The sequence below is a fragment of the Chondrus crispus genome, genomic scaffold (genome assembly GCF_000350225.1).
Source record: "Chondrus crispus Stackhouse genomic scaffold, scaffold_80, whole genome shotgun sequence".
In the NCBI taxonomy this organism is placed as follows: domain Eukaryota; phylum Rhodophyta; class Florideophyceae; order Gigartinales; family Gigartinaceae; genus Chondrus; species Chondrus crispus.
This window is the reverse complement of record NW_005178726.1, coordinates 126543-150459: the sequence shown is the minus strand read 5'-3', so window position 1 is coordinate 150459 and position 23917 is coordinate 126543. Positions and strand designations below refer to the sequence as shown.

General features: G+C 57.4%; 11 protein-coding genes; 5 read left to right on the top strand and 6 right to left on the bottom strand.

The window, feature by feature from the left end:
• Positions 1–1529: 1529 nt before the first annotated feature.
• CHC_T00007654001 (hypothetical protein) lies at positions 1530–2069 on the top strand. The gene has a single exon (XM_005711277.1). It carries the CDS (start codon positions 1530–1532, stop codon positions 2067–2069), a length of 540 nt encoding a protein of 179 aa, XP_005711334.1.
• A 193-nt stretch (positions 2070–2262) lies between these two features.
• Positions 2263–2460, bottom strand: CHC_T00007653001 (hypothetical protein). Its single transcript, XM_005711276.1, has one exon. The coding sequence runs from the start codon at positions 2458–2460 to the stop codon at positions 2263–2265; it is 198 nt and encodes a 65-aa protein (XP_005711333.1).
• A 471-nt stretch (positions 2461–2931) lies between these two features.
• On the bottom strand, positions 2932–5136 carry CHC_T00007652001 (hypothetical protein). The gene has a single exon (XM_005711275.1). The coding sequence runs from the start codon at positions 5134–5136 to the stop codon at positions 2932–2934; it is 2205 nt and encodes a 734-aa protein (XP_005711332.1).
• A 299-nt stretch (positions 5137–5435) lies between these two features.
• CHC_T00007651001 (hypothetical protein) lies at positions 5436–7834 on the bottom strand. XM_005711274.1 is given in 3 exon segments: positions 5436–5568; positions 5569–7182; positions 7183–7834. 1 exon segment carries the CDS (start codon positions 7180–7182, stop codon positions 5569–5571), a length of 1614 nt encoding a protein of 537 aa, XP_005711331.1. The 5' UTR covers positions 7183–7834; the 3' UTR covers positions 5436–5568.
• A 35-nt stretch (positions 7835–7869) lies between these two features.
• On the top strand, positions 7870–8304 carry CHC_T00007650001 (hypothetical protein). Its single transcript, XM_005711273.1, has one exon. It carries the CDS (start codon positions 7870–7872, stop codon positions 8302–8304), a length of 435 nt encoding a protein of 144 aa, XP_005711330.1.
• Positions 8305–8326: 22 nt separating this feature from the next.
• On the bottom strand, positions 8327–13738 carry CHC_T00009070001 (WD repeat-containing protein). Its single transcript, XM_005711272.1, has 5 exons — positions 13523–13738; positions 12652–13446; positions 9981–12447; positions 8405–9634; positions 8327–8340 (listed from the first exon to the last, which is right to left on the bottom strand). The coding sequence occupies exons 1-5, from the start codon at positions 13736–13738 to the stop codon at positions 8327–8329; spliced, it is 4722 nt and encodes a 1573-aa protein (XP_005711329.1).
• A 363-nt stretch (positions 13739–14101) lies between these two features.
• CHC_T00007649001 (hypothetical protein) lies at positions 14102–15502 on the top strand. Its single transcript, XM_005711271.1, has one exon. The coding sequence runs from the start codon at positions 14102–14104 to the stop codon at positions 15500–15502; it is 1401 nt and encodes a 466-aa protein (XP_005711328.1).
• Positions 15503–16135: 633 nt separating this feature from the next.
• Positions 16136–16576, top strand: CHC_T00007648001 (hypothetical protein). The gene has a single exon (XM_005711270.1). It carries the CDS (start codon positions 16136–16138, stop codon positions 16574–16576), a length of 441 nt encoding a protein of 146 aa, XP_005711327.1.
• Positions 16577–18311: 1735 nt separating this feature from the next.
• CHC_T00007647001 (hypothetical protein) lies at positions 18312–19561 on the bottom strand. XM_005711269.1 is given in 2 exon segments: positions 18312–18484; positions 18485–19561. The coding sequence occupies 1 exon segment, from the start codon at positions 19559–19561 to the stop codon at positions 18485–18487; it is 1077 nt and encodes a 358-aa protein (XP_005711326.1). The 3' UTR covers positions 18312–18484.
• Positions 19562–20797: 1236 nt separating this feature from the next.
• CHC_T00007646001 (hypothetical protein) lies at positions 20798–20935 on the bottom strand. Its single transcript, XM_005711268.1, has one exon. It carries the CDS (start codon positions 20933–20935, stop codon positions 20798–20800), a length of 138 nt encoding a protein of 45 aa, XP_005711325.1.
• Positions 20936–21219: 284 nt separating this feature from the next.
• Positions 21220–23045, top strand: CHC_T00007645001 (hypothetical protein). XM_005711267.1 is given in 2 exon segments: positions 21220–22896; positions 22897–23045. 1 exon segment carries the CDS (start codon positions 21220–21222, stop codon positions 22894–22896), a length of 1677 nt encoding a protein of 558 aa, XP_005711324.1. The 3' UTR covers positions 22897–23045.
• The last annotated feature ends 872 nt before the right edge of the window (positions 23046–23917 follow it).

Below are 23917 nucleotides of genomic sequence, written 5' to 3'. Positions count from 1 at the left end.
CAGGTGGTCGCGCAGGCGCGCGGACTCGGCGCGCGAGATGTGCAGCTGCGACAGGGCGTGGGCGAGACGGGGGCCGTGGGGCGCCGCCGCGGACAGCTCCGCGGGGGAGGGGGTCGGGCCCGGGGGCGGCGGCGGCGGCGTGGAGGAGGGCGGCAGGAAGGCAGACGCCGCCGCTGAGAGCGCGCGGTTGTCGGACTCGAGGGCGCGGATGCGCGCCTCGAGCGCGGCGATGGTGGGCATCGCGTGGTGGCAGTGGCGCGGGTGCGGGAAGGGGTGGGGTTTGGGAAGAGAGGAGATGGCTGGGGATGGAATTGTGTTGCTCACTTCATATTTCGCAGCTCCAACACGCGTACACGTGGCAAGCTGGAGTTCCTACACTCATTGTGACGGGCATTATTTCGCAAATAATCCATTTATTTTTCACTAGTACTACACGCGTACACGTGGCACCTCAGAGGTCCATGAAAAAAAGCGAAGACAGAGTATAAATAGAGTCTGAGATAGAACTCAGTCAGATGGGGTTGTGGCGCAGTGGTAGCCCATCACTAGAGCGCGTCCGTTTTGCATACGGAAGGTCGGGGGATCGAGCCCCCCCAGCTCCATTTATTTTTGGAAATTTTTTTTATGATAGGCAACGGGTGACGGACGCAGGCGTCGCGGTCGCGGTTGGTCCCCCAGTTGGTCGGAGAGGTTGGCAGACGGAGGGGCAAATCTGGTGCAAATCTTTGCACGCCGTTTGGCGCATTGCGGCTCTGCTCGGCCTGTAATGCGCAGTCCGCAAGCTAGGGTTGAACGCGCGCCACTGCCCGTCGTCCTCGGCCCCTCCCCCTTCGCCCGCCACCGCCATGCCGTCCTCCCCCCCGCCCCCGGACCCGCCGGCCTTCTCGTCGCCGCCGCCGCCGCCGCCGCCGCCGTCGCTGCCGCCGCGCCAGTGCGAGGGCTGCGCCACCTCGCACCCGGGCACGTACGGCTCCGGCCGCTTTTGCTCGGCCACGTGCGCCAAGAAAGTCGGCGCCAAGCACAAGTGGGCCGCGCGCGCCGCCCCCGGCGTCTCGCGCCGCCCGGGTCCCGTCCGTCGCCCCCTCCCGCACATCCCGTGCGAGGCCTGCGCAAAGCCGCACGACCGCTCGTACGGCTCGGGCCGCTTCTGCTCCGTCCACTGCGCACGCAGCGTCGCCGCCACCCGCAAGTGGCAGAAGTCCCGCGCCGATAAGTCCAAGCGCTTGGACGCCATCCGCCCGGCCATGCGCCCGGCCATGCTCGCCCCGCCGCCGCCCGCCCCGTCGCACACCGCCTCCCCCGCCTCCGTCGCCGGGAAGCGCCGCCGCGTCGTCGCGCGCGCCATCCAAACGCTCCCCCAAGACCACCACCATCCGCCGCCCAGCTATTACGTCACCGGCGCCACATACGCCGTCGTCTCCCCGCAGGAACCTTCCCCGGGCCACGCCCCGCGCACCGCTTCCCCCGCCGCAGCCGCGGCCGCGGCCGCGGCCGCACGTCCCGCCGCCGCCTACCTCCCCCCGACCTCCATGCCGTCGCTTCGCTACGACACCCCGACCCCGCTCCCCACACACCTCCCCGGCCCCCAATTCTACCCCCCCGCGTCCTCGCCGCCCGCGCACCCGACCCCGCTCTTCTACCCGCCACCATACCCGGTGCTGCACCCGCCGCATCTGCCGGACCACGCGCCGTACTCGCTGCTTCCCGCGGCTCCGCAGTACGCCGCATCGCCCACCGCAGTGCACGGCCCGCGCACGCCATACGCCTCGCCGTATAGCCTGCTGCCGCGCAACCCGGCCTTCGAGATGGAGACCGTGTCCCCGTCCCCGTCCCCGTCGTCGCCGGTCCCCTCCTCCGACTTCTGGCACTCGCTCCCGCCGCACGCCGCCGCCCCTCCGCACGCAAGCCACCTCCACCCGTTTGCCCCGCTACCCGCCCTCGACCCCGCCGCACCCGCCGCCCGTCACATCCTCCGCGCACACCACGCCGCCGCCAGGGACTTACCTGCCAACGCCGACGGCTCAGAGGCCGCTAGGGCCTTGCTTTCGCTGAGAGCCACAAACTCATAGCCCTGCCGTCGCGCCACCCCGTCTGATCCGCGCCTCATCTACTTCTCTCGCCTGCGCCATGACCCTTCGGGTATAGCTGTCAAGAGGCGCGCCCAATCGCACGCCCCATGCGCCGCTGCCCCTGAGTCGGGCGTGTACCACGGCTCGCGCGCCCTCGCCTCCGTCGTGCGCCTTGCTCGCCCTCCGCCTCCCGCTACACGCACGCTCGCACGAGTGCCGGCGCATAGCGCGCGCGCGTGCTCGCGCGCACATGCAAAGCTGCGCCTCGTCGCCGCCCGTGCACCCGCTGGCGAGGAGCGAGCGGCGTGGTCGTCCGCATACACTGGAGGCAGTCGCAACCGCTAGAGCCGTCTGGGGCACCGCGTCCACAGGCAGAGTAACGTAAGCACATAAAACGAAAAGCAATAAAAATCTTGCCCCGCCGCGCCGTGTGCCAGCCGGGGCACGCCTTCGTCAATACTCACTCAGTGCGATAGAGGCTGCCGGTCGCGCCGATTGCTGTGCGCCCGATATGCCGCCCCCCACCCTATCGAGTCCGTGCTCGATACGACTGCAGCGCAGGTTTAAAGATAGAGTTTCTTCCCTGAAACATATCGCAAAAGCAGTCGCAACCAAAGCTAACGTCCTGTACACCTGTAACAAAACGTAGCAGGTGCGTATCGGGATTCCCCTTTTTAAAAAATGCGACTCACCATCATTCAGTCAGGTACCTCCGCTCTAAGAGCAAAATGCAGAGCTTCTCCGCTAAATATTTGGTAGGTCACGCTGCCGAGTGCGCATGCCTTGTATATGTATGTAGTTAGCAGAGTCTAAGAATAGAAATTGTGTGTGTGTGTGTGTGAGTGGGTGTGAGCGTATCTGCTCATTTCGATTGTCTTGGGTTTCGATCCCCTTCCATTTGCATAAGTCGAATCTTCACTAGTGAAAGCTCGTCGCGTACTTTTTCTCGCTCGGATAATAACGCCGCAATTTGCTTCTCGACCGCTGTCGCCCGCTCCTCAAAGTGCCGCTTGCGCTCAAGCAGCTGTGCTTCCAGCCTCGCCTGTTCCAGCTGGTTAGCCATAATTCGCAACCCTGCTGCGTCGTTTGCACTAGAACCACCACGCCCTTTGCGTTGCCTGCTCGTCGCAGTGACTCTTTGCCGAGATTTTGGTCCCCTGCAATCTCCTTGCTGCCCCGCCGCCCCAGCGTCCCTTCCCCGCTGTCGAGAGTCTAACCCGCCTGTCAATATTACGTCAAGCCCGCCTGGCGTGTCACCCCCGTTGAGTCGATTCGCAAAGTCCTCTACTTCCTTGTCCATATCGTCGGGACATCGAATAAACGAAGGGAGAATATCCTCCGCGTGGGCCCTACTCTCCTTCACACGCGATTTCGGCTTCGGGGACGGTGCCCGTGGAGTACTTCCCGATTCACCAACTAGAACGATGCTTGCTTCTTCTTTCTCGTCTTGAGCGGCCTGTGTGCCGTTAGGAGACATGTGTGCAGCGCTGAGACTATGAGGTGTCTTGTCCGAAATCGCATCTTCCTTGTCTACGCTCGACCCCTTGCGTGCTTTGATATGTGCAGGTTGAGGCGCGTCATGCTGTACATTGATAAGCAGTTGGCTTGTAGACGAAGTATTACCATTTGCTGCTACATCAGAGGACTCCGGGCCATCCATAATGCCAACCCCTAGCGACTTGTTCTTAATTCTCGCACCCGTCGTGTCTTCAGAGACCTTTGCCTTCACAGCGTTTCCCTTCGTACCACCTTTGGCGGTGGGGATATCACGTGAGGCATCTTGATTTTCGTTCTCTTCGTTTTTGACGGTGGCGTCCGTCTCGGTCTTCGCGGTGCTCTCTGTCTTGTCGCGTTTCGGCGCTTCCCGTGGCGAACCTCTCGATGTTGCCTTCTGCTCTACATGTGCCTCCTTGGGGTCGGCCTTCTCCGAGACCAAGACGACATCGTCATCCGACGACGACAGCGTAATGATCTCTGGCGACGGCGGTACGTCCGGCGCCACTCGCGAGGTCTCGTGAAACCCGTTAGTGAGTTGTCTCTCGGGACGCGAGTCTGCCATGCCATTGGCTTGCGCGCGCGTAACGACGTTCCCCTCCGCGGACGACGGCAAGGACGAACCACATTCGTACGATGGGTCGGCAAAGGAAGCTGCCGACGGGGAATTGGGCGTGAGAATGGACTGGGAGGCGGAGGAGGATAGCGGGGGGGAGGATGACGGGGGGGAGGATGACGGGGGGGAGGATGACGGGGGGGAGGATGACGGGGGGGAGGATGGTGGGGGCGTGGGTGTGCGATCTGGCGGTTGCGGGTCGGCCTGGGCAGCGGCGCCTCGATGCTTCTTCTTCTTCTTCCGTCGCTTGCCGCCGCCCTTCCCCGGATCGGGCCCGTTGATCCACTTCTCGACTTCGTCGACGGAGTGGGTGCCCAGTTGCGGGGCGTCAGTCCTCCCCTCGTGGTCGGGGTTGGTAAAGTCGTCGACGGCGGAGAGCGAAAAAGTCTTTGCCGGCTTGCGCGCCTTGTCTGCGGGGTCGGCCTTTCCCTGTCTGCGCTGGCGCGGGGACGGGGCGGCGCGGGTGTTCGGAGGAAAGACGAAGTTGTCGAACTGGATCATACCCGTGAGGCTCTGGATGAGATCGTCCTCGACGTCGAAGGTGTTGCGGATCTGGTCCGTGGTCTTGCCCGAAATGATGGCGGCGATGGCGCGGCAAATGAGGTCGACGAGCTTGCGCATTTCGAGGTAGTACGCGGCGGAGGCGAGCTCGCACAGACGGGGCGGGTCCGAGCGGACAAAGTCGTCGTCCCACTGCTTGAGCTCGACTCTGACGTGCGGGGCGCGCTTGTCGCGCTTGTCGAGCTTCTTTGAGGCATGGAAATAGCAGTAGCGCATGATGTCCTCAAACGACTCTGCGGTGACGTGGGGAAGCGCGCAGGGATTGTCGCGCAGGGCGACGGACTGGGCGGTGGAAGAAGGGGTGACGTCGGCGGAGAGGGAGTCGGGCGTAGGGGGAGGGAGGCGGAGTGGGGTAGAGGAAGGAGGGTTGCGCGCAAGGTGGACGGCTTTAGCCATGACGACGGAGTCGACGACGGCGAGGTCCCATACGTCGTAAATGGCGTTGTCTTTGGTGATGAAGCGTGTACGAGAGATGTTGGGGGGCGGTGGAAACTCTGCTTCGCAGGGTGGGAGGCGCAGGGAGGGTGCGGGGCCGATGCGTTGACGTTTTTCGGTCATGGTTGCAGTGGGGAGGGAGAGGGAAGTGGTGGAGGTGGGCGGGGGGGAGAGGGCGGGGGGGAATGGGAGGATGGGCGAGTGGGAGGTGGGGGGAGACGAGGAAGACGGCAGGGAGGGAGGAAGACGGCGCTGCGATACAGGGCGGGGTAGGGTCTGTAAGCTGAGGGAGCGGAAGAGGAGGAGTGTCTCGCGATGGCCATTACGCGCGAAAATCGGATCATGGATCCGCTACATTACTGTGCACAACACTTGATAGCCTCCAAGGCTACTTCACGCCAATTCCGTCGTACCGGCATCCCGCCCTTCTCGGCGTTTCGCCTCCACCGCCACTCGACACAGCCTCCTCTTCTCCGCGTAACTCGCAAGCATCTGCGCCAGCCTCTCCCTGGCCTCCTCCATATGCTTCCTCCCCTCATCCCGCTCGCCATACCGGCCCCCCACGCGTCTCGCCGACTTGGGCGTCGTCGGCCCGGACTCGCCCGCCTCCATCCACATGATGCAGTGGAAGTGGGCGCACGACACGCGCGCCACGCGCGACCCCGAGTTGACAATCACCTTGACCGGCATCTCGCTCTTGCCGTTGCCGTTGTTTCCTAGCTGCCCGTACGTGTTGTTCCCCCACGCGTACACCTCGTTCCCGGACGTCATCACCATGGTGAAGTTGTGCCCGCACTTGACGTCCACCACAGACTTGCCGACCAGGTGCTCCACCAGCTTCGGCCGCACCACGTCCCTGAACACGCAGTGCCCGCACTGCCCGTCCGACCCGCAGCCCCACGTGTACACCGCGCCCATGTTGGTGACGGCCGCCGAGTGCCGGTCGCCGCTCGAAATCCCCACCACCATCAGCCCCTCCAACCCCTCTATCAGCCGCGGTCTCAACACGGTGTCCCCCTTCTTTCCGCACCCGAGCTGCCCAAACTCGTTGGAGCCCCACCCGAACACGCGCCCATCCTTGGTAATCGCAAACGAATGCCGATCCCCACACGACAGCGACGAAACTCCTTCCTGCGACAGCTCCGTAATCACGGTCGGCACGTCCCTATCCTTCGTATCGCCCAATCCCAGCTGCCCGTGCGCCCCCCATCCCCACGACCAAACGTCGCCGTCCGCCGTCAGCACCAAATTATTATGATACCCCGCCGTGACCGCCACGGCCTCGTGGCGCATCAACCTCTCCACACACGTCGGCTGCGCGCGAATCTTCTCGTCGCCATGGCCGAGCCTTCCGTTTTTGCCGCCGCCCCACGTGAACACGAGCCCGGTAGTGGTCCTCGCGATCGTATGGTAGCGTCCGCAGTACACGTCCGCCACCGGGAGTGACTCGGCGTTGTTCTGCTCGATCCTCCTCTGGCCCTCGGCCGCATGCGCCCTGTCCGCGCCCCTGTGCAGCGGCGGCGCGGCGGTCTGCGCGGGCGCGATGAGGAAGACCTGCGTCGGGTCGCTCATATCCGTGCGATCGCCCAGCCCCAGCTGGCCGTACTGCGAGTAGCCAAAGACGAACAGACGGTTGTCGGCGAGCACGACGGCCGTGTGCCCGCCGCCGCACGCTGCCTGCTTCACGGCCACGCCCTCGAAGCCAGAGACCTTCTCCGGGACGCGCGCGTCCGTGCCAACGAAGGCGCGGCCGAGACGGTAGTTCTTCGCGCGACCCCATGTCCATACGGTGCTCTCGGCGGCGGCCATGGTGCGAGCGTGGGTGCGGGAGAGGGGGGGAGGGGAGGGGACGGCGAGGGGCAGCGGGGAGGGGCAGCGGGGATTGGGAAAGGACAGGGCTTCTGTGTGAAGGGTTTGGCAAACAAGGATAAGGCAAGACTTTTGTGCCAGCGGGGACATACCGTGCTGGACCCAAGGTTGGTTGTCGGCGTTGTATGTAGACTGCATCGCGGATGGACCTCAAAGGGTTGCTTTGAATCGTGTCCGCAGTAGCAAGACATAAGTTTAATACTGTAACAACAGCATGTCCCACGACGCACTGTAAACTACTCTAACTGTAAATTCACCCAACCGACATCCCGATCCCGAACGCGCTATGCAAATAACCCTATGCAAATAACCCTGATAGCCGCGGCTATCGCATTGCTTTACAGGCTCTCCAACCATCGGCGGCAACGCGCGCGTTTCCAAAAGGCGACTCCGTCTTCCCGCCCTCGCCCGCCCTCGCCCGCCCTCGCCCGCCCTCGCTCACGCCCCAAACTCGGACGCCAAGTGCAGCGCGGCGTAAATGCGCACCATGGTGGCGCCGACGGACACGAAGCCGGAAATCACGAAGGCCAGGTACACGCACTGCACGTAGAACTGCTGCTGCCGCGGCAGCGCCTCGTACGACTCGCGCACCTGCCGCAGCCACACGTCCACCCGCGCCTCCTTGTCCTTGTTCGGCCCCTGCATGCACACGCGGGGCCGCCGCGCTCGCGCTCGCAAGTGTCGCCGCGGGCGAGGGCACACCAGGTACCGCCGCGCGCACCGAGCGCTGACGACGCCCGACCCGATGAACGCCGCCGTCATGCCGAGGATTTGCTGAAGAGGAGGAGGCGAGCACAATGCCACCCCACCTGTAGCAATCGATGGATGGCCCAGGCGCGCGCTCTTTTGACAGAAATAACCCCATACTGTATCATCGCACTGCCTGAAACTACAATTTTTCTTTTTTCATCTGCCGCCCGACACCACCAGTATACTGTACATGTCCCCCTCTCCAAGGGCCTTCCTGCCAACCACATCGCATCCAGTTGCTCGCATCTCATGATTCACAGCGTCCGTACCCGTACAGTCGCGGACGAATCCAAAACCTCCGAGCCCCCAATCATCCTCCCAACAAAACTCTTCCCCTCCTCACACACCTTTCAGCAGCACCCGAAAACCCGCACATACCCCTCGCTGTCCGCGGTCACAATGACGAGCCCGCTGGTCCTCAAATTGGGGGACGCGGCCCTCAAATGGAGCGCCTCCCTGGGGACCTGCTTCGGCGCGAACACGGCTGCTGTCAACGTGCCGCTCTCCTGAGCGACGAACGACTCGTACGCCGTCAACTTCTCCTTTCTGGCCACGTCGTTCTCGTCCTGCAAGTTCGACGGCCGGCGCGCCGTCTTCTCCCGCAGCAGACTCAGCGAATCATCCACCTCCCAGATGTACACGCTGCGGCTCTCCCCGCCCGACAACACGTACCGCTGCCCCGGCGCGAACGACGCGTTGAACCGCGACTCGGCGTTCTGATGCCCCAGAAACTTGGACAACACCGACTTGTCGTCCAGCCGGTACAAGCGCAGCCGCGAGTCGTTCGACGAGATCATCACCTTGTCGCTCTTGCCCATAAACCGGAACCCGCATATCTTCTTCCCCAGCGCGTTCTTGGCGCGTCGCGAACGCACGTCCAGCTGGGTGGTGTGCTTAAACTGCCACTCGCCCTGGATTTCATCAAACAGCGCATAGAACTTACATCGGCCACGATAAGTCCCCAATAACGCCGTAGTGCCATCCGGCGTGATGGCGCACGCGGTGATAATATCATCCGTGTCCGCCGAGCTGAGCCGCTTACTCTCCCTCAAGTGCCACATGTTAGCGACGCCCCCCGCCTCGCCCGAGATGCAAATCTGCTCATCGGTGGGGTGAAACGCCACGCACGTGACGATGTCGCTGCTCCACAGCTCGCGCAGGCAGGCCTTGGCGCGCGGATGCCACAGGCGAATGGACTTATCCGCTCCGCCCGACAGCAAAAAGTCGTTCTTGCTCCAGCTCAGGGCCAGGACGGCCGAGCGATGGCCGCGAAAGGTGGCCAGCGGGGCGCCCTTGCGGATGTACATGAAGGCGGCATGCATGCGCATGGCGCCGGTGGCCTCGGCGCTCTTGACGATGTTGGCGCGGTTATCCTCCAACCTGGCGTCGATGTCCCAGATCTTTATCAGGCCGTCCTGGCCGGCCGTGGCCAAGTACCTGCCGGACTTATTGAACTCGATGACGCGTATGGGGCCGACGTGGGCGCGCACCTTCTGCCAACGGTACAAGGTGGCAAAATCGCGCTCCCTCTTCTTGTGGGCGACTACGCGCACGAAGTCGGAGGAGCGGAGCGTGCGGGTGGCGGCCTGGAGCTCGTCGGAGCGGGTGCGGCTGGAGGCGGGGGGACGGCGCGTACGCGCGTCCAGCGGGGGCATAACGGGAGGCTTTCCGCGCGGGGGCCGCAGCTGCGGGCATGGCGGGGGCTTCTCGACCCACTCTTGGTCGGTGACGTAGCTGCGCATTCCGGTGTCGAGGTCCTTGAGGAGAAATGTTTCTGGGTGCGGGGGAGAGGGGGAGGGGGAGGGGGAGGGGGAGGGGGAGGTGGAAGGGGGGGTTAAATCTGGTTGGGGCGGAGGGTCAGTCATTGTGGAAGAGGGAGGGAGATGATGGGGCGATGGGACGGGCGAAGGGGTGGCGGGAAGGGGTTCAAATTGGGGGGGCAACATTGCGGTTGGTCATGGTGATGACGACGGGAGGGGGGACGCGAGGGGGGGCGGGAAGGTGAAGGGAGGGGACAAAGAAAGCGCCATCCCCTTTGTGGCCCCAGCACATGTACAGTATGGCACTGTAAGTCCCCTCATTCCGCACGTCCAGCTTGTCATACTGCACCGCACACGTGGCAGTTGCTGATGCCCCCCCCCTCACCTCACCTCTCACCTCACCTCACCTCACCACCACCGCCAAGCACGCCCGTCTCCTCGCCCGCCTCCTCTCCTCCATCCTCAGCCCTCTTGCGGCGGCGTTCCTCTCCTTTCGCTCGCCTCTCCACTCATGGCATCTCGCCAGCAAGTACAAGCACATCTCCGTCTCGGCGCCGCCCATCGCGTGCGCCTCGCTGAGCAGGCGCACCACCTCTGCCTCGGGCGCCCGCCCCGCGGCGGCCGCCACGGCCATGAGGCACTCCGCGTGCAAGCGGCACGCGCGCGCGCGCACGCCCAGCCCCATCCCGCCCGCGGCCTTGGCCAGCACGGGCTGCAGCGCGCGCAGCGCCTGCGGCCCGCACGTTGCGGGCTCGTGCTCCTGCATGCGCAGCAGCGTCTCCGTCAGCGTCAGGACGCTCGCCACGTGCGCGCCCTCCAGCCCCAGGCCCTGGCTCAGTGATACTGCCGCCAGCACCGCGGGAAGCGCCGCGTGGTAGCTGTCGCCGAGCAGGTGCGCCTCGGCCCGGAGACGCAGACCCTCCACTACGCGCCCCGGACGCGCGAGAGAGGCCGCGCGCCGGCAGAGAGCCTCCGCCTCCTTGGCCGCGGCTTGCAAGCCTTGGCATGCGAGATGCACAAGGCAACGCGCTTCCAGTGCGTCGAGAGCGAGGTCTTCGCCTAGGGGTCCTATCGTGTCGACTTTGCAGCTTTCAGACAGCCCTGTCAGCGTTTCGGATCGCTTGCGAGCCGTCACCGTGTCGCCTTCGGAGAGGCTGTGTTGGAACTCCAGCCAGAGGAGGCAGGTTGAGAGAAGTTCCAGCTCGGGCTTGCTTGCCGCTCCGGTAGACTTGCGTTGCTTGTTTTCAACCTTGATCGCCTTTTCCAGCATCCGTTTTGCCCCCTGGAAGTCGCCTTCCAGCGCTGATAGCGACGCTACTGCTGCAAGCGCTCGCGACTTGCTTGAGCTCAGACGTCCTTGCTCTTCTCGTTCAGCGTAGGAAAGCGCCATTTTCGCCACCGAAAGCGCTGCGGGAACTGCCGCATGCGATTCCCACGCTGCGGCGCTTACGAGCAGACTGTCCACACGCGTCTCGGGCCTGCGATAGTTAATCCGCTCTTGGATTCGAGCAATGCGCCCCGCTGCAATCCGACCTTCCGTCGTCCCGGTCCTAATCGCTTTCGCCCCACTCGTCCGCATGGAATGCAGGTTCACAGAGTCGGGCACCCCGTCTGACACGGGCGTGAAGACGGCGGACACTTCCTCCTTGGCAAGCGCGAGCTGGTCATTCCCATGCCGCAGCAACTGATGCCGCCGCGCCACAGAGGAAGACGTCCGCGCAATCCAGCTCAGCGCCTTGGCCTGGCAGGCGTCGTCATTGCAGTGCTGCGCCGCGCGAATCGTGTCGTCGAGCGCCACAGAAGCGTACTCTGGATTGCCAAAGTGTGCGTGCAACACGCCAAGCGACAACGCCGCGTACTGGTGCCCCTGAGCATCAAAAATTCCACTTCTGTCACCTGTCTGCCCGTCTATCCTCGCGACGGCCCGATTAGCGTTTGCCCTGGCGCTCTCGTAGCCTATTTCAGATAAAGATAGATCGTAGTAGCGATGAAGCGCATCTACGGCTGTGACAAGATCCTTTTGTCGTTGAGATTCAAGCTGCATTACATAATCGATCGACGGCAATGTCATTTGTGAGCGACGTTCCGTCCCGAGGTTTGGAAGCGATTGCATCGCCAAATTCGTAGCTGCGACAGGCTTCCTAGATTCGACAAACAGATCTGCGAAAGCGTTCAATTCCGCCTCAGACTGGATGGGCAATCCTTTCGCTAAATCCAGCGCGGCCTGCCGAGAGACATGCGGCGCCGGTAAAGTAGCACGCGCAGTATACGACGGTATAGTCGCGGCCGGGTTCGGATGGACGAACAAGCGCAGGTCATGGAGCAATCTTGAAAGAGCATCGAAAGCGAGCGATGCAAAGGCGACGCTAACCTTTCTCAAAAAGCACGCAATGACGCCATCGCGCTCGTATCGCCTGCGAATATCCGGATCGGCGTTGACATCCATGAGTTGGACGGCCTTCTGCAGCCCGTCCGGGGAGCGGAGCACTGCATCTAGGACGACGCGCAGAACCTGCTCAAGAGTAGTGATTCTAGCAGCGGGGAGTCGGAGCGCGTGATGCTGCGCAATGTGTGGGTCGGGACGGAAGCCGATTCGGTGGATGACAGAGAGGATGTCGCTAAAGGATTTCGCAGTGGGAGAGGAAAGTGGGGGGTGGTCGACGGCGTGGGGAGTGCCTACCTCGTCAGCGACTAGCGCATAGAGGAGAGGGTAGGCTCGGACCCCGACTTCGCCTAGCGTGGCCGCACCCGCGGCTAGAGCGATTACAAAGGGACGGGGCTGGAGGTAGCGGACGGCGGATGCGCTGTCCATGGTGGGAAGGATATTGCAAACCTTGCACCTGGCGAAAGAGTGAGGGGGCGATGACCTGTGGTCGGAGGGGTTGTTTGTACCCTGCAAACTAAAATTCCGTTGATCGACTTTGGCGGAGGAATTGGATTGCTTGAACTGCAGTAAATGAACTGCAGGTTGGCTTTGAATTGAAAAATCTAAAGGGAAAAATCGGAGAATTCCCGCCATGGCGCACGACGTTTAACGCTTAGCACTCTTTCTCCCCCCTCCCCCCCTCGCATGAGCATCGCCGTGCCCCCGGATGACCCCTGCGACGCTGCACGCCTTTCTCCGCAGTCTATCGCAAGCTGACACCGCGTGGACGACGGCCTCAACCTCTGGGGCCGCCCACGCGCAAGCCGTGAGCAACCTATTGGTGACGCTATCCGACGCGACACTCCACAGCGGGTCGTCCCCGCCGGTCGTCGGGCAGCTCTCGGCGCTGCACAATGCGGCGACGGAGAGCATGAAATGGCTACGGAAGTGCCTCGCGCGCCTGAGCGCGGCGCTGCGCGGGGCGAAGCAGGCGCAGCAGACCGTGGCGACGGCCCGCGGCAGGGCGGGCGAAGCGGCAAACGCGCGGGTGACCCCGGTCTCGCGGTGGGCGGAGCTGATGGGCGAGGTCGTGGAAGGCCTAGAGTCTGACTTGAAGGATAAGCAGGGCATCGTTGCTACGCTGCACGAGACGGCGAGTACCGCGTACGTGGTTAGGGAACGACTGCAGGTGGCCGTCGCCACTTGGCTGGAGCAGCCCAGCCGCAATGTTGGGCGGGCGGCGGTTCTACTGGCCGCGTTCGAGGCTGAAGATGCGCAGATGGTCGCGACTGGCATGTGGACGGGGGAGCGGATGCAGTCGCCGGTGAGGAAGGTTGAGGAGGTTGGGAAAGCGGTGTCGCCGGCGCTCGCTATGCTCAAGGAAGCCGGGCAACGGAAGAAGCGATAGCGGATTTGGCTGGGGTTGAGTCGATTGCTTGATGGGACGGGAGTGATGTTTGTTGTAAGGGACGAAAATCGGCCTCCTCTCGTCGAGATTTGCATAGGTATCGTCCCTCCAAAAGTAGGCTGTCCATAGTACCTGAAAGGTGAGTTGTTTATTCCTTGAATGGAAGAGATATTCCATATTGGCGAAGGAGAGGACCCTATTAACGTGAGTTTGGCGTCCCAGATGTGATCGAAAGTATGAATCCAGCGGCGCTGTGCTCCCTGAGCTGCGGACTATAATTATTATAGGGCAATTGCCATCGCTCCGCAGCTGTAGGTTTGCACCCATAGTATATGTTGCGGGAGATGCCCTCCATGAAGTTTTCGTTCGGGCATCCCTTGTGCAGTATTGACAATAACATTCTGCTTGCATCATGTTGCAAGATGCGTTCCACGATGTCAAATTCTTGGCGAGCGCTCTCCTTCCCAACCTCTTACCATCCACATGCTAAGAAATGCAAGACGATAGTTCGGGAGGGTAAGTTTCGGGGGAGAGGTGAAAGACAATTGACCTGCAGGTAAGCGTGTCGAGCGATGGAGGAAGGGGCAGTAGAAGGGGCCAGGTTTGTAGCAATTGCACTTTGGTAGATTTGCCAACAATGGGAGAAACAAGAAATGGGAGTGCATTCTCAAGACGGGACGGCGCAGATGCCCGAGAGCCACGTCAGCCATCACTTCTCACTCATAGTGGAACGCGGCGTAGGGTTGTAAAAGATGTTCGAGGAGAGGCACCTCCATGGGTCAGTCAGATATTACTGCCTGTAGTACAGACTCTGTACGTAATGCATGTGGCAGTCAACTGTCGGTGCGCGCGCGCATTTGCACGGATAATATGATACAGTGCCAACGGCCATTGACAGCCTGTCGACGCCTATTGATCCGTACTTCCTTCACGTTTGTCAGCCTCAAGCCTTCAAGCTCGCAGACCATCTCCCCCCAACCCGACCCGCACCACCAGTCCTCATCCCGCCGCCTCCCCACCGCCATGGCGGAGAACCTCTTCCCCCGTCCGGGGCACCCCCTCTCTATCGCACACCCCACGGCCGTGTCGCTGCCCACCTCCAGCCTGGCCACGCCCTCGGCGCCTCCCTCCTGGGCGTGCCACCCGCCCGGGCGCCCGCCGCTGCATCGCTCGCTCCCGCCGCCAGAGTTCCCCGCGGACATGCTCACCACCATCCAATCGCTGGAGGACCGTCTGCGTGCGCACCCGCTCTTCCACCAGCTCATGGCCATCCAGACCCGCCGCGTCTCGCCCTCGCAGTCAGTCACGGCCGACGCGGACGGTCGCCTGGTCCTCCCAGGCCGCCGTCGCGGCGTCGACCTTGTCATCTACTACGGCTTCCCCAAATCGGACGAGGACGTCGAGTACTGCCTGGAGGACACCCCGGGCCTCAGCGAGCACAACTTCGTCGCCCTCAAGAACAGCCTCATGGAAAGCCTCGCCAACGTCAGGCATATGGCACAGGATGCCGTCGCCGAGATGGAGACCAACCTCGCCCAGCAGCTGCACTTTCGCATTGTCCCGCCCGAGGAGGTGCACAACAGGCTCCGGTATATTGTCAGCCGATTTTCCAAGACACGTAAGGAGATATTGCACAAGTATCGCGGGTACGTGCGTAACCGACGCTGGATCGAGAACATCGCCACCAGGCAGAGAAGGGGCTGTCTCACGCACCGCCAAAATAACATTCTCAGGCTGTGGTTGTTCACACACTTTAGCAATCCGTACCCGGACGTCCATGAGAAAAGGCAGCTTATGCGCGAAACGGAGCTCTCAGCCACACAGGTCAACAACTGGCTCATCAATGCACGAAGCAGAGTCTGGAAGCCTACCGTGGATATGATGTCGGGAGATAGAGTTAAGCAGGAGATGAGCAACAGTGAGGGGCGTTACGCTGCCTTTCGGGAAGATGCAGACGTTGACGATCCCAGAAATTCCTTTTCGGGTCCACGCAATGGGCTTCAAGCACCAGATGGACATCATGTTGATGTTGCACACGGACGCTTGCAAGCTGTGCTCGCGCAGGGGCCGCAAGGGGCACATGCCACTCACCCAGTTGCAGAGGAAGGCGCATGGCTCCCACAGCAGAATTGGGGGAATCTGGAATTTCCCTCCGAAGGCAACCTCAACAACTGACCGGCGCCCGGCGAATATTATCTTCTTGTTGTGCTATGATGCAAAGTAACAATCTTTTTGCAAACTTCTCTTTTCCGCCTTGAGAAATTCTGCCGTTTCCCAAATATACTTTATGCAGGACGAAACTTGTTCATGGAGAATGAGCTCCACATGCTGATTTCATGAAACTGGCTGCAGGATTCAGTTTCTCAAGTCAAGTCATCTATACAGTGATGTATTACCTGATCCCACCGTGGTGACATCCGTCGGCATTGCGTTGTAAAGAGTTCTCCGGTCAACTTTTGCTGAAGCAGTGTCTGACTGGCATTTTTATGTTTTCGCTCAGTGCAAAGAAAATATACATCCTCCCGAGAGAAGTCAATGCTCGATGCAATTTTAAGGCATATGGGCAGGATATTTTATAGTCCCGAAAGCTATGGTTACAATGGTTCTTCAATGAGAAGACCTCCACTTCAAATTTGATGGAAACTGGACCGACCTTTACTGCTATTGTCCGATAAATCTAGGTCAAGTTGGGATGTGGCATCCAGCAGAGGTAATCTAGAAATGAATTGTCCGCAAAATGTGCAAGGGTCAGAATTAGACCCCTGACATAGGAAGGTCATACTCCACAGGGGCGACAGAAGACCGCACATGGCAAAAGCAGTCCAGAGATGCAATGAATTTGTTTTTCGTTCGCGAAGAGATGAAGAGTTGAGACAGCTCGCGGACAGCGAATGTTCTTCGTCGTCACAAGATTTATGGCCAAGAAAACGGACTACTGATAAACTCTTATTTTCTTTTCATTCGGACCATTCAGGGCAGGAAGGAGACAAAAAATTCTCTTATTTCAAGAGGGAGAGACATGTGGAAGTTTTTTTCTCTCCGCAACCTTGTGGAGGTCGCAATAGAAAGACTGCAGTTAAGTATTTAATCGCCTTTGGACGAATTTGTATGTCTTATCGTTCACTCGTGTCAATAATAACGCCGGTTTTGCACAAGTTCAGACCTTATTTCTTTGTTGATGTTTCAAAGATGTTGTTAAGACACAAAAAATCATCGAAATCCCGTTTTCACCCGACTGAAGAGCGATAGCATGGAGCCAGTGGTGCGGGCAGAGAACTACGAAGGGCATATCACCCCTATTCTTGTAGCGAGAGAACAGAACGAATTATTATCGTGTAAAGCTCACGCAGCAACCGGTACTGGATGAGTCCTTTCGGAGCGATGTGTAGAGTAGTAGTTTGAGCCAGAGATGCCCACAAGCCCTGTGGTGCAGTCGGACCTACTGATGGATTCCCACGAAACTCTAAGCTATCGCTGCGCATGCACATAAAACGACTGTCCTTCCGTAGGATCCGAAGAGATCCTATTGGAAGGAACGGCAATTTCTGTTGAGCCTACTCACTTGGGATGAAGAGCGTTCGCTGTGAAAATTTGGTTACAATCACTTGTGCAAGAAAGATTGGTTAGTATAAACATTCTCATATTTTCACACCGCTCTCCCCAGCCTTTCGTCTAGCGGGCAGCGTGGTTTAACCAAAACCCAGAGTCAAACTGTCTGTATGAAGCGAAAAAGTAGTACGCGTTCTACTTCGAAATCTGTTTGACATACCCTGCAACGTTTTGTGTGTGTTTGATTTAATCACTGCCTTTGTTTATGGCGAGTATCGAGCTACATATCCAGCGTGCAACGTTGCCTCGAGGCACCATAATGTCCCTGAGGTCCTTTTCGACTGAAAGTCGAGCCTCATCCACTCATGACGGTTATCTATAGCTCTTTAAGTAGTTTTCCTGCGACACTATCATATGAGCACTATCCCTACAAAGCGCAAAGTGAAAACTCACTGTCCTTTGACTTGCGATCACCAAACTTGTAGCAACTTTTCTTTTAGAATGATACATTTTCGGTTTCATTCTCATCTTCCATAACGACCGTAGCAACTGCATTCCAGTCATCCTCACACATATTCTCGATGCGCAAGCTGGGAGGCGCATGTTCGAAACTATCCCCTCCGGACTCCATCCCTTGTTCAGGGTCTCGCACCTGTTTCAGGTAACCAGAGCAATCGAATAAATTCTTGTCAGAAAACCAAACAGATCTTCGAAACGGGCCTGGACAAATCAAAGATCAGCGCAACTCACTTTTAGCTCTAACGACCTTCTAGCGAGTAAGATGTCCCTTCGAATCTTATCGCATTGCGAAAGAAGATTCACGCTCTCTAAATTTGTCCTTGCGACATTGCTTTCAACCTCGTCAACTCTTTTATTCAAAGCGTCCTGCGTTTCAAGAAGTTTCCTCTTTTCCTCTTTCGCACCCTTTACGAGCTCCGCATGTCTTTCCAGTCTGCCACGTAGCCGCTGCAATTGCTTTGTGACGCCGTCGATCAGGACTACTGTATCCTTCGAGTGTTCCCCTTCATGTAGTAGCAGTTTCTGCAAACACTCGGTGGCTTTCCGCATCTCCACAAGAGCAGCCCGTCTCTCTCCCTGTCCACGGGTATCTCCATTTCCACGGTAAAATGTTCTTGCTAACATCGACATAATGTGTTGGAGCTCAGTGCTATGAAGGTAGGCCTTTTTTTCGAGGAGCTACACTTCCCGAGCGGTTGCAAAATAGGAGAAGTATGTTTGGCTGGGGGGCAAGCGTCTCCCTACTTTGCAAGGTATACCTGGGCAACATTTTCACCACATTAACTGTTGCGGCGGAGAGCGTCCGAAAGAGCTGCAGTCAAATATCATGCCACTTCAGTTGTGCAGGTTGGACCCTGTCACTATAAGATTCTATCTCAGCTACTGAAGACAAGATTCAACAATCAGCGCGAAGATAAGGCAGCATTGCGTCAAGTTGATCATATATTTTTTGAACGATTGCGTGAGCTTGGATTGCTCGAGAAACATAGGGATACATGAACGGAAAATAGGGCCGGTGGAATGTTCGAATATGGTACATGGGCAGGTAACTACTCCAGTGCCTTACCTGCTTACTTCTCTATCTTCAGGCTATTCATTGGCTCCAGGTAGTTGTGTTTGAACAGCGTTCTGTTCAACACCGCTTGGCTGATAGTTCTTTTTCCTCCTAACACCATCTTTCCTTGGCGAAGGTGCAGCTTCCCCGGTCGGCGTTGCCCCAAAATTATCCACGATAGATCGAACTGCTGGCCCTACTGTGTCATTTTGCAATGCCAGATTTGTTGCGACTCTCGCCTTTTCCGATAGATGAAAATCTTCGTCGACTTCGCTTGCCATAGTTCTCGCTGCGGATCCTACATCCGCCGCCACTTTGCCCACTTGTTTTGAGATTCCGTACGTCTCATCAATACCTTGTGCGGCAGATTTCCCAGCTACGGCCATTTTGCCAACCTTTTCTGAAACCTGTAACTTCCTATCTACTTCAACCAGGGCATCACGAGTTTCATCTACTTTTTCTGACAGGTGCAGCTTCTCTTCCAGTTGCTCACCAAGCTTGGTCGCTTTCTCCTCAAGTCTTTCTGCCGCGGACCGAGCTGCACTGAAAGCAGACCAGAACCCTGACGTGACCGCATTTGTGTCAGGCAACATCTGCATGATAGAATTTGTCGGCGAAGTGAGTGTCGCGCCCGGTGCACCATTACCCCTTTGAGATCCGCAACCATCATTCCAGCGCTCCATCGAGGCTGGTTTGACACTCACAGCTAGATCTGATCGAGGAAAGACTTGGCCGTCGCGCTGTAAAGCAGACGCAGCTGCTTCCTCGCTGTCAAACTTGATGCGCGCACGTAGTATGTTGCTGGCTTCTATTCGACGAAGCTGCAAGGAAAGAATCTTGCCACCGCATGCAGAAAAGAAGGCGTCAAGATCAGGTCGTGATGAGGTAGGCGGCATGCCATCGATAATTACAGTGGTTGTCTGAGGAGGTAGGTCGGGCGGGGATGATGGAGGCGGGGTTGTTGGAGTGGTAGGTGACGCATTGGGCTGAGGAGTGCCCGCAGTCTCCGCATAGCCGCCCCCACCACGCTGACGATTCGAATGGAAAGCCAAGATGTCTTCGTCGTCGTCGAGACCTTCATCCAGAACAAAGTCAGAGAACTCCTGCGCCATTGTGATGACAGTTCGACTGGGTGCACAACAAGATGTTGTTTTTGGTGCGGATAGAGTTGCCGCGAAAAGCTTGAAGGAGAATGTGCCAATCTTCTGTGCGGCTCAACCCGCGCTGTGTGCTAACGTGGGTGGGCTATTCTCATTGGTAGCATGATAGCTGTTTGGTTTGCTCCGCCTATTAAAGAGTCGAATACTGTATGCAATGGTGGCGGTGCTGTGGAGAACAGATTGGATGCAACAATGCCTGTGGGCGGGTGATAAAATCTCGATATATATCCTAAAAATCCCTGAAAACAGAAAAAATGACCAATGATTTTCATCTGTCCCAGAACCCCCCCCCCCCCCCCCCCCCCCCCCTTCCGGAATAACGACGTCTACGTAATAGAACATCCATGAGAAAATGTATGAAAATGTGTGAATGTGACTCGGTTCAACACCTGGGAATAAGTTCCTCTGAAGAATTCAGCACCGCACAGTATATTCTCTGACTAGAACGGCCAGCGTTCTTCTCAATTGAAACGAAAAGGAGAAAAAGGGTGCAATAAATGCTTATTAAGTTTAATGACGTCTAAATATTTACATGAACGGAACAGTGAGGGCCATTCGTAGTGAGAATGCTCCGCTATTTTTTTTAAGTTTCCACCGAGCCAGCGAGCCTCAATCAAACATGGTAAAAAGTAGGTGGCCCACATTACTTTAGTACTACCCACAGTACTACATTTCCTTCGATAGGTCGTCTTAGCAACTGTGATGTAGTCTTGTATGATATCTCTACGGCGAATCAAAAAGATCCGCCCTTGATACTCTGGGAGTGAATGTATGAAACTGCCGTGATGCAACATCATGTCAAGATGGTACAATGAGCTTTCTCAAGTAGCCTGGTCCTGCTGTTGGAAAAAAAAAAAAAAAACGCCCCAATTGAAAGGCACAATTACACGTATAATAGTGTGCAGGGTTGGACACGTGTACACTAGAGCTTTGGATATCTCAGGATAGTGCGCTATTGGGGAAATTCACGTGTTGCATGACGTCGAGAAAATGCATATACTGTACAATACAGCAGTACAATACATCGACGCCAGCGTCAACACGAATTTCATCTATCACCGCCTCGCAGAGGGCTATATCAGCACAGCCTCATCAGGAGTTTGACGATAGATTGGACGCCGCATTCCTGATCGAAACTTTCTTCTTTTTGGATGTGAATCGCTCCAGAAAGCTCTGATAAGCACAAATTTACCTCCTGTTTCGCACAACAGTACGACACTCACAGAATGAACGCATCATCCCACCTAGACGATTCACTGAATGCCGCAGCCGATGCATACTTGAAGCAGTCAGACATTGTCGCAGAATTGCGTTCCAAATCGTCATGCAATGCGGAAGATCTGGCCGCTGCTGACACCCACTTGCGAGATCTGAAGCGCCAAGTGGATGCCGCTCGCAAAGCTAAGGAAATCGTCGATGGTCCCACAAACGATGTATCCGCCTTCAATCGGGCCGGAACCGAGGGTTTGTTGAAGCGTCGCTTCTTCATCGCTCCTTCGTTTGAGATCTATGGCGGCGTTGCTGGGCTGTACGACTACGGCCCCCCGGGCTGCTCTGTCAAGAACAATCTTCTTGCATTTTGGCGCCAGCATTTTGTTGTAGAAGAGGCAATGCTCGAGCTCGAGGCTTCTTGTCTCACCCCCGAACCAGTGCTGAAGGCCTCCGGCCACGTCGATAAGTTCTCAGATCTTATGGTAAAGGATGCGGTGACGGGCACCTGTTACAGAGCCGATCATTTGCTGCGTGATCATCTTGTATCTCTTCTCCAAGATACGCAAAGCGACTTGACACAGGGTCAGCGGGAGGAGATCGAGGCGCTCCGGGAGCGTTTGGACGAGCTCAGCCAGAAAGAGATGGACGAAATGTTGAGCATGTATGGTGCAAAAGCGCCAGAGACGAGCAATGCCCTTACTCCAGCGTACCCATTCAATCTCATGTTTGCAACACAGATTGGACCTTCTGGGTTGCTACCTGGTTATCTTCGTCCTGAAACCGCTCAGGGGATCTTTGTCAACTTCAAACGACTTTTGGAATACATGGGCGGAAAGCTTCCATTTGCCTGTGCGCAGATCGGATTATCATTCCGGAATGAGATCTCACCAAGGGCTGGCCTACTTCGTGTGCGCGAGTTCCAGCAAGCAGAAATTGAGCATTTTGTCAACGCAGAGGACAAGACACATCCCAAGTTCGGAAACATTCGCGATGTGAAGATAAACATGTACGGGCGCTCTCAGCAGATGCGACCCCCATACAAGCCAATTGTGACCAGTATTGGAGCAGCTGTAGATGAAGGCATTATTGCCAATGAGACTCTCGGCTACTTCATCGGGAGGACGGCGGTGTTAGTAGACAAAATCGGCATGAAGTGGGAGCACGTGCGTTTCCGACAGCACCTGGAGCACGAAATGGCACACTATGCTTCGGATTGTTGGGATCTTGAAATCAACTGTTCTTATGGCTGGGTAGAGTGCGCAGGTCTCGCTGATCGATCCGCATTTGATTTGGGCAATCACTCAGAGAAGTCCGGGCAAGAGTTAACTGCCCGTGAGGTCTATGCCGAACCGAGACATAGGGAAGTACTTGCGGCTATTCCAAACAAAGGGTTGCTGGGTCGCACATTCAAGAAGGATGCGCAGACTATCATGAAATCTTTAGCAAGTATGGAAGAAGCGGAGTTGCTTGCCCTGCAAGCGGCTCTGGCAAGCAAGGGAAAGGCTTCCGTTATTGGGTTTGAGGTGACGAAAGATCAAATCACTTTTAAGGTTGAGAAGAGGACTGAAACTGGAAGAAATTATTATCCCAGTGTGATTGAGCCCTCGTTTGGGGTGGGGCGGCTCTTGTACTGTCTATGGGAGCATTGCTACTATGTGCGCGAGGGTGGCGAAGGTGAAGATGGGTCGGCAATACGGGCTGTGCTGGGATTGCGGCCGAGCATGGCACCAGTGAAATGCGCAGTACTCCCCCTTAGTAAGAACGCATTGTTTGAGGACATGGTCAAAGAAGTAGGCCAGTTGCTTGGGCGTGCGGGGTTAATCAATAGAGTGGACGACTCTGGCCAGAGTATTGGGAGAAGATATGCACGTGCTGATGAGATTGGGACTCCGTTCGGTATTACAGTGGACTTCAAGAGTACTGAAGATCGAACAGTGACGGTGCGAGAAAGAGACTCGACGAAGCAAATAAGATGCACGATCGAGAACGCGGTAGAGACAATACGCGAGCTGGTGGCAGAAAGGAAAACATGGGCACAAGTGTGTGACCAGTTTGGCGTGATTGAGGATGTGTGAGGGATGATGTTCTCACTATGTCAGAATAATTGGTGCGAGGGACAGGATGGGCTCATTCTATCGGGATAGCCTTCGAACATGCAAGGGTCATAGAGAAATCATTAACTAAAAATCTTGCGACTACAGGGTTCAAGTTCTTCGGTACGAAATAGGCACCTCGTCGCTGCAACGCCATCTCGTATGATACTAGTCGGTCTCATTTCTCATTGAGGACGCCGTAAAGAAAACAGGTTTCTTCGCTCTTGGGCTTCTTCCTAAAATTCGCTTGGCAACAGTCTCCTGGACACTGTGGTCTCCCCGCATAGCACTATCTGCAAATACTTGCCGGAGACCCCGGGAAGTATACTCACACCTTGTTAGCTGTTAGTGGTACAGTGGGAGGAGCGGAAATGTTGATATGGTATCTTGTGATCGCGAGCAATCAAATCACAATTCCAGGTGTGCTAGGGTTTAAAACCTTGCATCCATTCTACTACGGTTTTGGCGAGAAGATTCGAGAGCACTCTCTTTGTAAAAATAGCACCCTTGTTGATCATACTGTATTGTGAACTTGAATGGATGGCCATTCCAGACCGTTTTCATTTCAGTTCCTTTGTGTTCGCCGTGTCTACAGGCAGAAGTTTTTTGAAGCACTTCATCGCGACCGCAGAAAATTTAGAAGCGCACGACGACAAAGTGGTGGTTGAGAAGGTGCGGTAGAAGGGTCCCGCTCTGTGGTGCGAAGGTCGAAGAGGTGGGAAACATGGGCTGACAGCATGGGCTGACAGAAAATGTGATCTTTTGATCTCTACAGTGCAAGATAAGCGGAGACTATAAATTTTCCTCACATGCTCATGGCTGTTTTCGGGCTACTGTACAATACTTGTAGTACAAGTCCGCCGGACTTGTACTATCTGGCTACAGAATTGGTGCTGTGATTGGGTCTCAGCCAATGGGACTACAGAAAATAATGGTTGCTGTGGGACGATATCTTTTTGGGTTTCCCAGGGTCTTCGCATAGGGCGCTAGGCACTATGAAGTC